This window comes from Rhinatrema bivittatum, chromosome 8 (genome assembly GCF_901001135.1).
Source record: "Rhinatrema bivittatum chromosome 8, aRhiBiv1.1, whole genome shotgun sequence".
Classification (NCBI taxonomy): domain Eukaryota; kingdom Metazoa; phylum Chordata; class Amphibia; order Gymnophiona; family Rhinatrematidae; genus Rhinatrema; species Rhinatrema bivittatum.
In genome coordinates, this window is record NC_042622.1 from 32,519,024 (window position 1) to 32,534,359 (window position 15,336).

General features: G+C 48.4%; 1 protein-coding gene across 2 annotated transcripts in view; it reads left to right on the plus strand.

Annotated features, from left to right (window-relative positions):
* Positions 1 to 15,336, plus strand: part of PREX1 (phosphatidylinositol-3,4,5-trisphosphate dependent Rac exchange factor 1) — a 411,313-nt gene that overhangs the window by 372,093 nt on the left and 23,884 nt on the right. For both annotated transcript variants that reach the window (XM_029611388.1, XM_029611389.1), the window contains exons 30-32: positions 5,968 to 6,096; positions 8,691 to 8,732; positions 11,247 to 11,464. In XM_029611388.1, the coding sequence (XP_029467248.1) occupies positions 5,968 to 6,096; positions 8,691 to 8,732; positions 11,247 to 11,464 (389 nt within the window). The remainder of the gene's footprint in view (positions 1 to 5,967; positions 6,097 to 8,690; positions 8,733 to 11,246; positions 11,465 to 15,336) is intronic.

Sequence of the window (15,336 nt, forward strand, 5' to 3'; positions counted from 1 at the left end):
AACCCGGCGTCCGGGGGAATGACGGCTCCACAGGACAGGGTCACTGGAGCGCAAACGACATCGGAGCCCACCCAAGGGCGAGAGAGGAAGACCAAGTCGGGTCAACAACCCAAGAAACAGACCGCGGCGAACGGTGCCGGCAGAGGACAAGGAACGGAGAGCAGAGAGAGAGAGGCGAGCTCGGGGGAGGACGGCGAGACACGAACTCCGGTAGGAGCAGCAGACGTGGCGGTCGGGTCGGAGGCACCCAGCGAACAAGGCAGTGGAGGACGGGACAAGGAGGCAGTGACAAAGAGAAAGGGTAATAAGAGAAGGAGAAAGGACAGCGAATCTCCCACTGACTCGTCAGACGAGGAATCTGACTGGAGCGAAGGGGAAAGAGGGCCCTCTGAGACGGTTGGGCGCGTAGCAGCGGGCGCGACATCCGTAACGGCCCTGCCACCTTTAGCGGAGTTGTGGGAAAGTGTTCCGAGGGCATTGCGCTGTAAAATTAGGAGAAGGGAATACATTGATATATTTTCCATAATGGAGGGCAGGAAAGGCGCAGCGGAAAGGAGAAAGAGGGGAAAGAAGGAGGAGAAGAAAGGGGGGGACGCGAAGGTGGCAAAGAACATAATAAATTGGGCCAGAGCCTTTTTGAGGATGATCAGTATCACGGGGAGGGAGGACCCGTCGCAGTATGCGCCCATGCTTAGCTACGCAGATGCCATACTCGAGGGTTACAAGGAGTATCAGGGCTGGTGCTGGTTAAATTATGACGAGCAGTTTAGGGACAAAATGGAAGACAACAAGAGTATGGCTTGGGGAACACAGGACGTCGGCTTGTGGCTGCGTCAGATGACTAGCAAGGTCCTTGATACAAGTGGAGCACATGGGACCGCAAAGGCGGGCAACGGGACACCTACGCCGGGGAGTAGTGCCTGGGGAGAGAGCGGGAATAGCAAAGTGTGTTGGAGATTCAATAAGGCAGGGTGCACCTTCAATGAATGCAAATTTAAGCACATGTGTTCCATGTGTGCCGGACCGCACCCGGCAAGTAAGTGTGTCAAAAAAGGGCAAGGGCCGGCAGAAAATCTCGGTGGAGGAGGAAGGCGATAGTGTGTTCAGCAAGGCACCTTCACCGATACAATTGGTGACCATGTCGGAATGGCTGGCAGAATACCCTAGAAGTTTAGACGCTGCCAGGCTTCGGGAGGGTTTTAGAGATGGTTTTATAATACCGTTCACGGGAAAAATTAGGAGCGCAAGTTTAGGTAATGCGGCCTCAGTGGTGAGACACGCGGGCATAGTACAACAGAAGGTACTTAAGGAGATCGAATTGGGCAGGATGGCGGGCCCATTCGCGGACCCCCCATTCCTGGATATGATGATATCGCCCCTGGCAGTAGTGCCCAAGAAAGAGAAAGGGGAATTCAGACTTATTCAGAACCTGTCCTATCCCCCAGGTGACTCGGTTAACGATCACGTGCCGGAGGAGGCTTGCAGGGTCCAATATGCATCCTTCGATGAGGCGATCGCTTTGGTAAGGCAATGCGGCCACGGGGCATTACTGGCCAAGGCGGACATAAAATCCGCATTCAGACTGCTGCCCGTGCACCCCGACAGCTTCCCGCTACTAGGTTTTCGCTTCAAAGGCAGTTACTACTTCGACAAATGTATGCCGATGGGGTGTTCCATATCTTGTGCTTATTTCGAAATGTTCAGTACATTCTTACATTGGGCATTGCGAGAAAGGGCAGGGAATGGCAACGTGGTCCACTACCTAGACGACTTCTTGTTTGTGGGACCGGCCAATACGGACACCTGTGCACAGCTGTTAGTAGAATTTCAGGGAATGGCCCGAGAGTTTGGGGTTCCATTGGCACAGGAAAAGACGGAGGGCCCCGCTACTACCCTGTCCTTTTTGGGCATAGAGATAGACACCCAGACAATGACATCAAGATTACCGTTAGAGAAGGTGTATAAGCTACGGGACTTGCTTAGGCAGACACTGGCATCAAGGAAGGTCACCTTAACCGCGATGCAATCCCTAATAGGAAGTCTGAATTTCGCCACCCGGGTAATACCCATGGGAAGGGCTTTCTTGAGGCGATTGGCAGAGGCGACAATAGGGGTAAGGAGACCGCACCACCACATCAGAGTAGCGAGACCGATAAGGGCCGAAATTGTGATGTGGTTGCAATTCTTGGAAAATTTCAACGGGGTAGCAATGTGGCAGGAGGAGGTAATGTCCAACCGAGATTTAGATATTTACACGGACGCATCAGGCGGTTGGGGATTCGGGGCGTATTGCCAAGGCGCCTGGTGTGCGGCGCCATGGCCGCAGGCATGGCGGGACGACGGCTTGGTACGGAATATAACGTTCCTGGAACTCTTTCCCATATTGGTAGCGATTACAGTGTGGGCCCACAAGTTGCGCAACAAACGGATAGTCTTTTGGTGTGACAACTCGGCAGTAGTGACGGTGTTGAACAAACAGGCTGCCCACTGTCCCCGGGTGGCCGGATTGTTGAGGGAAGTGGTCCTGCAGAGCTTGCGATGGAACATGACCATAGGGGCAAAACATGTACCGGGGGCCCGGAACCAGGTGGCGGATGCGTTATCAAGGGCTAAGTGGGATCTTTTTCGCCAACAGGTGCCGGAGGCAGAGGCGGAGGGAGTCCCAATACCGGCCCATCTATGGCAGATTGGAGCAAGGTCGAGCAGGGATTGTTGAGGGCGTCGGTTGCCCCGGCGACCTGGAAAGCATACTGCCGGGGTTATGAGAAGGTTCAGGAATTTCTGTTAGAGCAGGGCAGCGCGCCAGGGGTAGTAGAGGCCAATCAGATAGTTCGCTTTATATCACGGTCAAAGGAGGCAGGCCGGTCCAGGGGAGCCACGATCAACCATTTGGCCGGTTTTGCCTTCTTCACGAAGGCGCAGGGGTTGGGGGATCCGTTCAGCTTCTTCATAGTCAAGAAGTTGCTAGCAGGGTGGGCGAGGGAGGTAGCATGGGAAGGCGATAAAAGACGGCCCATCACGCATGAGCTACTGGTCAGATTGTGGCACGCAGTACAGCAAGTATGCACCGAGCCGTTTGAGGTGACATTGTTCAGGGCAGCGTTTTGTACGGTCTTTTTCGCCGCGTTAAGGGTTAGCGAGTTGGTGGCCCCATCCAAAAACGATAAGGGTAATAACGGGTTATTGTACGGCAACGTCCAAGCTCAGGATCGGCTCATCAGACTGCGAGTACACAAATCTAAGACAGACCAGATGGCGAAAGGGGTCGAGATTATATTGACAACAGCGGGGGCACAGGTAACTTGCCCGGTGAGGAACATAAAGAACTATTTGCGGGTACGGCCGAAGGGCGGGGAGCACTTGCTGGTGCACAGGGATGGCGTTCCGCTAACTAGGTATCAGTTCACTGCGGTGTTGCGCGCAGCGTTAGAAAGCATTGGATTGGACCCGAGAGAGTATGGAACACACTCGTTCCGGATCGGGGTAGCGACCAGCGCAGCGCAAGCGGGCTTGCCGATGGAGACCATCCGTAAGATCGGTCGTTGGCAATCCGCGGTGGCCAAGCGGTATGTGAGGCCGGAGTCCGCTCAGATGGATAACTAATGCGTTTAATTTCACCCGCAGATGCATGGAACCAAAGGAAGATAGCATGGGTAATAGGACATTCCTTCGTGAGATGGGCGGCCAAAAGGGCGCAGGAGAGACCTTATGGAGCGCACTTGGGGCTGGCTCCGAAAGGAGTCAGCCTGAAATGGGAACACCTGTTATCGGATCTGCGGCAAAAACTATGCACGTCTCAACACCCAGACGCCATAGTTATTCACCTCGGGGGAAACGACCTGGGGGTGCATTCGGCCAAACAATTGATTGAGATGGTAAAAAGGGACCTGGCCGCGATTAGGGAGTTGACACCGGGAACAGCCGTAGTTTGGTCGGAGATAATACCGAGGATTAAATGGCAGGGCAGCAAGTTATGGGGTAGGGGGAGGAAGAAGATTAATAGGCAGGTCTGTTTATGGGCGCAACAGAGGGGCATTCACCAAATCAGGCATGAATGGGCGGATGAGCCATGCTCAGGCCTGTATAGGCCGGACCAAATACATCTGTCTGACATAGGTTACGATTTATTTAATAACTCCATTCAAGAATCGCTGGAGCGGGTTTTGTGCAAGGTTGGGCCGCAGCAATTGGGGGGAGACTGAGACAAGTGGGGCACTGTCCCAGTCTGGTGGCGGGGGTACCCGAGTCGGTAGGTAGGTGGGGACATAGAGGACACGGTCAGGACGGACCGGAAGTCCTAGGTAAAAGAAAGTGCATGTATACAGGCGTGGGCAGCCTCGAAGAATGGCCCCGTGGCTTTGGCACGGCGGGGGGGCCGGTAAGATGGTGGCGGTCTGGCTTAAACGGCGGACGCCGGTTTGACGCCCGGAATGCACTAGGGTGGACGTACCGACGGCTCGGGTACCGGAAATGTAATTATGTTGATTTATTCTAATTGATTATGGTGATTTATTCTAATTAATGTTAATAAATGCTGCGGCCTTGTTTCACCAAGCATTGAGTTTCTGTGTGATATGTGGGGCGGCTGTGAAAGTGGGGGGAGGAGGGGACGGACACGGAAGTGCGGACTGCCAATGTTAAAACGGGCCGACTCACCTCGTGTGGGGAGGGCCCCCCCTTAACATGGCGTCCGCCGGAGGGGAGGGCCCCCCCCCCCTCCTCGTCCCGAGGCGTGGGCCGTTCGCACGGCAGTGCGGGAGGTTCGCGCGGCGGCGCGCGATCCGGCCCCCAGTGCAGGGAGGGGCGGCGCGGCGGCGTGGTGACGTCGGGCCCCGGGGAGGGGGCGGGGCGGCGCGAGGGACGGCGCTGGCGCGTCATCAACGCGATGACGTCGGCCCGCGGGTCTCTCGCGAGACCCGGGGCCTTTAAGACGCCGGCGAGCGCCGGCCTTGATCCTTTTTCCTGGCCAGCGCTCGCCGGTTCACCCACCCACCCGCCCACAGTAGCAGAAGGGGGTGGCCACGAAGAGACGGGGTATCGGGAGACAGGGGAGAAGGAGGGCGAATTACACGTGGATAAGAAAGGAAGGATTCGTCGCAGCAAGGCGGGGGTACCCGAGTCGGTAGGTAGGTGGGGACATAGAGGACACGGTCAGGACGGACCGGAAGTCCTAGGTAAAAGAAAGTGCATGTATACAGGCGTGGGCAGCCTCGAAGAATGGCCCCGTGGCTTTGGCACGGCGGGGGGCCGGTAAGATGGTGGCGGTCTGGCTTAAACGGCGGACGCCGGTTTGACGCCCGGAATGCACTAGGGTGGACGTACCGACGGCTCGGGTACCGGAAATGTAATTATGTTGATTTATTCTAATTGATTATGGTGATTTATTCTAATTAATGTTAATAAATGCTGCGGCCTTGTTTCACCAAGCATTGAGTTTCTGTGTGATATGTGGGGCGGCTGTGAAAGTGGGGGGAGGAGGGGACGGACACGGAAGTGCGGACTGCCAATGTTAATCACATTTTACGTACGGAAATCCTTTTGAAAAATTCTCCCTTAGCTGCTGTCTCAAGTAGTCACACCAAGACTGAGGCAGCATGGACTCCTCATTCTTACCACCAGACTTCACCTTCTTCATCCCCATCCTGGGCCCATGCCTGAGGCACGACCTGGGGACAGTTTCTTGGAGCAGCAGCTCAAGTGCAGGCGTGAGTCTGAGACTTCATCTGTAGATTGACGAGGGTGGTTCTGGAGCAGTGCTGGTATGATTGTGCCCGAGAAGCATGATTAGGCTCGAGGCCAGAGCCTGACCCAGGATCAGGGCTGTTACAGAAACTCTGATGCCGATACATTGCAGCGATTCCCTGCATGCCTACAAATCGCCTTGTCATCCAAAGACAGAAGGCATTTATCATCAGCCTCAATCCTACTTCAAGTAGTAATGTCTTTGTACTGCATCTCTCCCTGCAGAATTTCGTCAGAAAGAGGAATGGACAATACGATGTAGGAGTATTATTCAAATCAGCATTCAGGAAGATCCCTGGAACCTTCCAAACTCCATCAAGACCCTCGTGGAGAGCATACAAAAATATGTCGAAGGTTTGTAGATGAGGTCCTTTACTTATTGGAATGGGGAAACAAATCTCTCGACTCGCAGGTGCAAATTTATCCCTTCCCAGATTTCTCAGATAATGTGTCAGGTCTGTATTTATGACAACATGGTGCATTACACAGTGACAGTGTCATGTTTATTTATTCAAAAGCATTTATTTCCCGCCCCTCCAAAGTGCTGGGCAGGGTACAGTAAAAACATTCATGATAGTGAAATAGTAACAGCAAACAGACTAACAAAATATATGAATATAATATTACAAGCATTTACAAGGTGGAGTAAAGCTGGAGCAAAAAGGACTGTTGGCAAGCTTCTTTAAATAAATGAGTTTTTATTTTGTTTTTTTAAATATCTTTGTGTCCTGTGTGAGGCGCAGAGAGAGGGTAAGTGAATTCCAGAGAATCGGCCCAAAGATTGACAAAGGAACATTCATGGGTAGAAGCGAGCCAGGCTGCCTTAGAAGGGGGAACATCCAATAGGAACTGATGGGAGGACCCACGTGTTCAAACAGGAGTGTGAATTCTTAAAATAGAGCTGATCCATGGGGACTTTGTCATATAGGAGGTGGTGAATGGATTTGCCAGTTTTGTTATTTAATTAGAAAAGAGACAAGAAGCCAATGCAAATCTTTTAAGACCAGAGTAATGTAATAACGACTAGTAATTAAACGTGCAGTGGAAGGCAGCCCGCCAGTCAGTCGGCAGGCAGGTTTGCCTAGAATGCCGTTTGCAAAGGCGCCTTGCAACTGCCTATGGAGATTCCATAAATACTAGCGTGCCTGGGCCTGGCCAACAGCACATGACTGCTGTCATGTGATCTGCACGCTCTCCTCACTTGTGTTGGCAGTTGCCCCTGACCCTGGTTTTGGTAGTTGACAAGCTGAGCATGACACAGGTTTTCAAATATAAGTTATTATTAAAAAAATGCAAAAGGAAAAGCTTGATAGCTTTTAAATCAAAATGTGTGCATTTCATTTTACGAATAATACCATTTTAACAACCTTTACGTAGTCAAAATAGAATCATGCAATGCTGTTCTCAACACGCCGTCTCCATGCAGCTGCTGCCTGAGAGACCCTTGAGGTCAGTATTCAAAGCCAGTCAGGCAGATAAGTTAAATGGCACGTTTTTGAAGTCTGAGCCATTGTCAGGCTAGATTTTAGCTGGATAAAAAGAAAGAGGTGTTTTGAGGGCATTCCAAAGAGGAATTAAGTTATCCAGCTAACTAAGCCATTTTCTAATTATAACTGGCTAAGTTTTCTGGACTTCAAAAGATATCCAGTTAAGTGCAAATCCTATAGAAGAAAAACCCCAAAACTGTGAGCATCCTGTCCTGATTCTCACATCCCCACCACCATTAAGGCCAGTTGACCCCGGGATTGTTTCCTATGGGATCTTTTGAAGATATCCGGTTAAGTGGCAGGTTATCCAGCCAGATAAGGCAGGATAACTTTAGACCTAACCAGACACATTTAAAATGTGACCAGTTAGGTTTAAAGTTTTCTGGCTACAGTTAGGGGCTGATTTTAAAAGCCCTACGCACGCCGGGCCTATTTTATAAAGGCCCGGTGACGCGCGGAAAGCCCCGGGTCACGTCTAAGTCCTGGGGCTTTACAAAAGGGGCAGGGCGGTCCGGGGGAAAGGGTGGGGCCAGAGGCCTCCAGCACAGTGGCCATTTGCCACTGTGCCGGGGGATCACGTGCCGGCAGGCGCAGAAGGTAAATTAAAATTTGGGGGGGGGGATTAGGATAGGGCTGGGGGGGGGGACAGGTTAGAGGAAGGGATGGAAAGGTTAGTTTAGGGGAAGAGAACGGGGGAAGCCCGCGGGTATCGGCGCGCATGTTATAAAATCGATCGTACATGTGTGCGCACACATGTGAAAATCTACCCCTTAGCTAATAAGGGATATTCAGTGGGAAATTTATCCCACTGAATATCCGGAACAAGTCATCCAGTAACTGTAGCCTTATCTGCTCGCTGGCTTACCGAATATTGGGTCCCTTACAGTTTGCTGCTGTGATCATTATGCTTGTGATGACGATGATTGGCAGATAAAGGGCTGAGTGTCTCTTATGCCCAAAATGTATAATGGTAACGGGAAGAAAGCACTGCGTAAGGTGGAAAACATAAGTGGAAAATACTGTGGGGGTCGATATTCAAAAGGTTTGTCTGGCTGTGTTTGGGAGTTAGCCAGACAAAAACTTCACAGTTAAAATTCTCTGCCCTCTCTCAGCTAAATCTTCTCCAGGACAGTTGTTGCCAGGGACAAAATTTAGTAGGCTAAAACGAGGCAGTGGTGGGGGATTGTTCCCAGAGCGCATTTACGGCCAGTCAGCGCTGACAACATGCGGCATCGGCCGGCTAAAGGTGCCTGAGTAACTGGTGGGCTAAGGTCGCAGGCCTCAGGTTTCCTTATGGGCTCAGCATGGGGAAAATCCGTTTTGAATAAAGAAGTCTATGTTAGTTCTTCATTTCTGCCATCAGTTGCAGAAACAAAGAAAAATGATAAAGGGATGTGCTATAGTTTGGTAGGTTTATTTGAACATGTATGTTTCATGGATCTTATTTTTGATTCTTTGTAGATGGGAAAAATCAGCTGCTGCTTGCCTTATTAAAATGTACAGGTAGGGCTTACATTGCTTGCCTGGGATGCTTTTTTATGTGTTCAACATTGTACATTTGAAAGTTTATTTTTCATGTTGCAAGCACTTCACTGTTATATCCATAGTGACATCAAATTTCGAAAACTTGTGCGTTAGACACGTAAAATAGCACACATGGCCAAGTGGGACCAAGTTTAACGTTTTGGAAACTGTCAAAGGCATGACTCTAGCTGTCAAAGTAGAACAAGATGGCTAAAGTTGGACATCCTTCTCGACTCGGAGATCTCCACTGGTTGCTGGTGGCTTGCACTCTGTCCTGCTTCCATCTTTCCAATGGCAGTGCTCTCAAAATCCCTCAGCCACCTTCCTTGAGGTGGGAGTGGTGTGGAGCTGTAGACCCAGGACCCCCTCTTAGAAGTGAGGCCACTCCTATACACTCCCTACACAACTGGGTACTACTACTACTACTAATAATTCTACATTCATTTTTATCATGCCTTACCATCACCGATGCTTGAAGCATGTGGAAATGAGTAATAAGTCATCTGTCTTCCAGCTATTCCCTATTTTCAGTGTGGGGAATGTAAACACTTTCACATGCTATTAATAATATTTAACAAAGTAATTTTAAATAGTTTGTTCCTTGATTTAGAATGTTGTGCTACATTTAGAACTGTGCTCTTCCTTTCTGTAACACTCACACCCTCGCACCCACCACCTGAACCCAAACCAAAGATATTTATTATACATGCATGCATACATACATACATACATATATATATTTATATATACAACACACGCACATAATTACCCTAAGGTAAACCAGCACGCATGCATCCTTTATAAGACATGCCATTAATTCCATCCAGACTTTATTTAGAATAATGAAATATTCCACAAAGCTTAAAATATGTGCATAGACTATCCATATATTAAATAATTGACATATTCCTTGACAATATGGTTGACTTACATACATTTAAAACACATATGCCAAATTTCATGTATCAATAGTTAAAAATATTGCTCCAAAGTACAAAAAACATACACACCACACACACACACACACACCAGTTGCTCCTTGAAACGCCATCATCGTTCAATTGTGGTAATTAAATCTCCTAAATTATTGGAAAGTACAATTAATGCAAACAATTACAGCATATACAATACAATAAACTAATAAACTATATATTTAGAATGATCAGTGGCCACGTGACCACAATCCAGTATCAACGCAAATATATTAAAACGAATAAGTTTGAAACGTTCTTGCATGGCGCAGCATTGAAATTCTGCTGTAAAGTACCCCGACAAGGAAAAAATTGTGCTTTCAACATAATTAAAGTAAATACTTTTGAATAAAACTCTCTTGATTGTTCATATTGTTCAAAGTATTACTCTCAAAGGAATTGTCAATGGGTAAAACTTACACTAGTGGTTAGAAGTATATATATATATATATATATATCTGTACATTTGTATATAGGGTTTTAGAGCAGGACACGGTGATTTTGAAGTACTCATGCTTTCCAAGCCATTTCTACTTTCTTGATTCCTGTTGCCCGTGTCTCATCACATTGTGGCATTGGTGCCTCTCTAGCCTTGCCGCACCCCTAGGCCCACCTTCTTTTTTTCCCAGGTAAACCTCACACACGTTGTTGCTTCCCCACGTGAACTTTTAGCGAGGTAAATGGGTTTTTAAAATCTCCCTTCCTGGGCACTGGCGTATATGGTTTTTATTTGGTGTGCTCAGTGTCTCATGTGGTGACACCAGAAAGTAGGTTTGATGAAGAAAGCTGCATTAGGACAGAAATCCCTTTGATCATGATGTCATTGGTACCATCCTGTGCTCTGCTGTTTTGGGTTCCTTGTCCTTAAGGACATAAGAACATAAGAAATTGCCATGCTGGGTCAGACCAAGGGTCCATCAAGCCCAGCATCCTGTTTCCAACAGAGGCCAAAACCAGGCCACAAGTACCTGGCAAGTACCCAAGCATTAAATACATCTCAAGCTGCTATTGCTTATTAATTAATAGCAGTTTATGGATTTTTCCTTTAGGAACTTATCCAAACCTTTTTTAAACCCAGTTACACTAACTGCTCTGTAACCGCATCCTCTGACAATGAATTCCAGAGCTTAACTATGTGCTGAGCGACCTACTCCCGTTAGGCCAAATAAGTCAAACATTCACTTATATATTCTTCAAGACTCACACATTTTTTTAGATTAGCCACATTTCTCTCTTCTCCTTTTCTCTTTAACTTTTACCCAGTAGAGCATATGCTCAGCCTTCATGCACCCACATGGCCGTCACTCCATTGGCTTTCTACACTTTCGGTTATGGATTTGCTATATAAAGTTACGGTGTTCTTTTTTTCACCATGTAGTATATTAAATAAATAAATAAATATTAGAATTCCAGTATGGGTGCTTGAAACACAAGACTCAAGATATTGGGCAAGACAAATTATGGTCATGTAAGATTCTAGGTGAACTGACTCTAAAACCGTTCTGTTTTTGCCTTGTGGCAGACACGGAGCTGCAGTTGAGACGTGACGTCATCTTCTGCCAGTCCCTGGTGGCTGCTATATGTACCTTCTCGGAACAGCTGACGGCGGCTCTGAACTACAGGTACAACAACAATGGCGAGTACGAGGAGAACAGCAGGGATGCCAGCAGGAAGTGGCTGGAGCAGATCTCAGCTACTGGAGTCCTTTTAAACTACCAGTCACTCCTTTCTCCCAGCACGGTAAGAGTTGTCACCCCCTAGCGCCTGCAGCGTGGATGAGAAAGATACAGGTTGACTCCTTTCTGATGCCTTCAAAGATATAGGCCAGCCAACTTGATCCTGACATTCAGGATATATTCTGCAACATGCAGGGATTGTGTCGTCACCTGGGGAGGCGGAAGTATGAATAACGCAGGTTTATTCGGAGCGCAAGGCCTGCACCTGAGGATAATGCAACGCATACAGGATTCAGAGCTACTGCAGCACATACAGACAGTAATATAACTGTGTGCTCTGGGTTGAGATGCACTCTGTCACCTCTGGGACTACTCGAAAGAAATGTTTTAAATCTGACCCAGATAAGCCCTTTAAATGCATTTTTCCGTGGTTTGTGTAGTCTCAATATTTCACTGGGTGAGGAATAGATACTTAAATGGTAGCTTTCCTAGTTGATTTTTCTGGATAATAGCACTGTTTCTGGTGTCAGCAAGCCTAATAGAGTGTTTTTGTGTGTGTGTGTGTGTGTGTGTGTGTGTGTGTGTGTGTGTGTAAACCAAAATTGCTTGCACTCAAATGCAAGATAAAATACAATACATTTATTTTCTTTCTCTTGATCCTCCTGTATTATGCTCTCTGCTGTGTACCCAGCGCAAAAAAAAACCCCTGCAGCTTTCCTTGATGCTGCCCATCTTGGGATGAAGATGTGAGCGTGACTTTGGGAGGGTTGTGGTCTCTGAGTTTAAGAGTGGACTCAGCACTAAGAGCAAAGCTCTAGGACACCACAGGGAGTGTTTTATTTGTCCAAGTGTTTCTGTTAATTAGCCAAATAAAGCTGAGTAGACAAAACCACAGGCAGTTCAGGCAACTCAGTGCTGGATATTGTTTTTAGGAAGCTCACTTTATAAAAGCAGAGTCAGGATTATTCTTTTAATAATTTGCTATTACTCATCTCTTAAATTATAATGATACCTTATTGGATCAAAGTGTCCAGAAGATAAGAGGCCATGGTTTTTTCTGCTGTTTCTTATGTGGTAAAACAAACTGTGATGCCATCAATTATGAACCAATTCTCTGTGGGTAGCTGCTAATGGGAGAGCAGGGGTTTGGTGGTGCAATCTTATTACCTTCTTCAAATTAAACTAGGATCTTACAACTATCGAAGAAGGAACAAGTAGGCAAAAAAGGACAGTGTTAAATGCTAAGTGGTCTTGGCATTTAGTAAAATCATTTGTTTCTCAGGGGGTTTTGCTTTTGGCAGAGCAGGGTTCATCTTTGACTTCTGTAAACTGTTAAGATTTGTTTCTTATCTTTAGTTGAATGTGTGCACACTGCCCTCTATTGAGGAAAGTGTAGCCTGCCATTGGGCTATTTCCTAGCTTGTAGCCAGATGGACTCAGGACCAATGTGTTGTGCTTCCCTGCCAGCAGATGGACATGGGGTCAGGTTTCAAAGATGTCGTCACCCTAGATACACCCCTGCAGTGACTTCAGCCCTTCAGTATTTCTCCGTCTCCTGCAGATGTAGACATGCTTTCCCTAGGGGGATCGCTGTACCTTTTGGAAGAAGAAATTCTACTTTTAAATTGGAGAAAAGATTGAGCCCCACTCTCCTGCGGTGATACCTAAAGGTCCCTCCCCCAGTTGAGAATTCCTGAGATCCCTCAGAGGTGTGCCTTGGTCCGGTAGCCAGTTCCTGGCGTAGACGTTTCTCAAGCAGCTGAAAGGCAGCGGGTGCAGGAAGCGAAACATGGTGGTGATGGCAAAAGCCCTCTCCCCTCCTGTAGCCAGAGACCATCTCTCAGCCGATAAGCACTGAGCCCAGGTAAGAAGATTTACCTTTAGATAAGAGGGGTTTCAGTAAGACTTCCTCCAGTCTCCTTACTTGGTGCACTGTACCCAATGTCACTTCTGATCCTGATGGGGGAAGTGGGCTTACAAGCAGGTGGAGCAGCTTGACTGGAGGTATTTGTACTTGAGGCAATGGAGGGTAAAGTGACTTGGCCAAGGTCACAAAGAGCAACAGTGGGACTTGAACCCAGGTCTCTTGGTTCAAAGCCCACTGCTCTAACCACTAGGCTACTCCTCCACTCCATGTATGTGCACTGCGTTGGCTCTGTGGATGCACCGCGTGCAGTACATCATATGCGAACTTACACGTACAATAAAGTAAACACAGGATACAGGAAAAGTAAACACAGGATACAGGAAAAGCCCTGCCTAGGCGCTCAAAATTTGTGCGCATACATTTTTAAGTGTGAGTCGATTGAATTCACAGTTACCTCCGCCAATGAAGCCGGCAGCCAAGAAACATAAGTGCCTTGCTCTCTTCACTGCTTGTCATATTAGGGCTTCCCAGCCTGACCTGGATTCCCGCACTGTGAGGAAGCCCAAGGGGGTTTGGCCTCCCCGGACTTTGCTGAGCCCTGCTCCTGCCATTCAGATGATGGATTGGCAGCCTTAACTGGAAGTACTCTGGATCTGAGTAACCCCTTGGCTGGGTCTTCCATGGGAGAGGGAAACTCAGCTGAGCCCACCCCAGTTCCCCCTGGGCTAGTCATGGATCCGGCAGCCTTTTCTTGGATGGAATTTTTCCAGCGACTCAGGCCTTTGTATAGGTGCTGTCTACTTTCTCGCTTGCCCCTTTCCAGATGGAACCCCAGCCAGCCCCCTATCCCTCTCCCATTCTTGTTGGCAGACTTCGATGCATGCCCCGCTTGACCAAGGGTATCCCTAGTAGGGACCCTGATGGCACAGATGAAGAGCAAGATCCCTTGGAAGAAGGGGAAATTCCCTCGGGTTTAGAACTGTATCGAACAGTATTATGGTTCTTTCATAGAGATGAATTGCCGGCCTTGGTTTTCCAGACCCTGAAAACACTGGGAGTTCCTGGAGTGGAATATATGATGGAATCAAAGACGAATCCTATTTTGATTTCCTTGCACAAAGCCTCTTGCTACTTCCCAGTACTGGAAGCCATCCAGGAGTTGATTGACCTGGAATGGGTGCCCCAGGTTCTTATGGCCTGGATTGGCCACTGTTGGAAACAGGATGCTGGGCTTGATGGACCCTTGGTCTGACCCAGTATGGCATTTTCTTATGTTCTTATGTTTCTTAAGTTTTAAAGGGGGCTGGGTTTTAGAAGCTCTATACCCGCTGGATCCAGCATTGACAGAACGTTTGCGTTTCCCTCAAGTGGATGCAATGGTCTGCGCTGTCTCTAAGCGAACAACTATCCCAGTGGAGGGAGGAGTGGCCTTAAAGGATGCGCACAATAGACGGTTTGCGTCCATCCTTAAACAGGCCTTTAACGCAGTAGCAATGACCTTACAGATTGATTCTTATTGTGCCCTGGTAGCGCAATTGTGTCTACTTCTCTCTCAGGAGGTGGATGACTCAGGGGTGAACCCCAGAGCAGCTCTGGAACCCGCCACTGCCTTTTTAGCAGATGTTGGCTCGGATCTAGTCCATACTTCAGCCAGAAGAGTGGCCTCAGTGGTAGCGGCCAGAAGACAGCTATGGCTTCGGAATTGCTCATCTGACAACCTCCAAGGTCAGCCTTACAAAGATGCCCTTTAAAGGATCACTCCTGTTCGGGACCTGTCCTTCATGAGGATTGGACTCAATTCTGTCTTATGGTCTGGCCCTTGAGAGGACTCGCCTGATGAAGCGAGGATATTCTGTGGCAGCAATTGCCACTTTACTCCGTGCTTGGAAGTTCTCTTCGTGCCTAGTGTGTGTGCGGGTCTGGAGAGTATTTGAGAGTATTTGAGGCCTGGTGCAAGGAATGTGGTGTCCCCCCTCAGGCGGTCGAAATCCCACTTATTCTGGAATTTTTGCAGGACGGCTTGAATAAATGTTTGGCCCTTAACTCCTTGAAGGTGCAGGTAGCGGCCC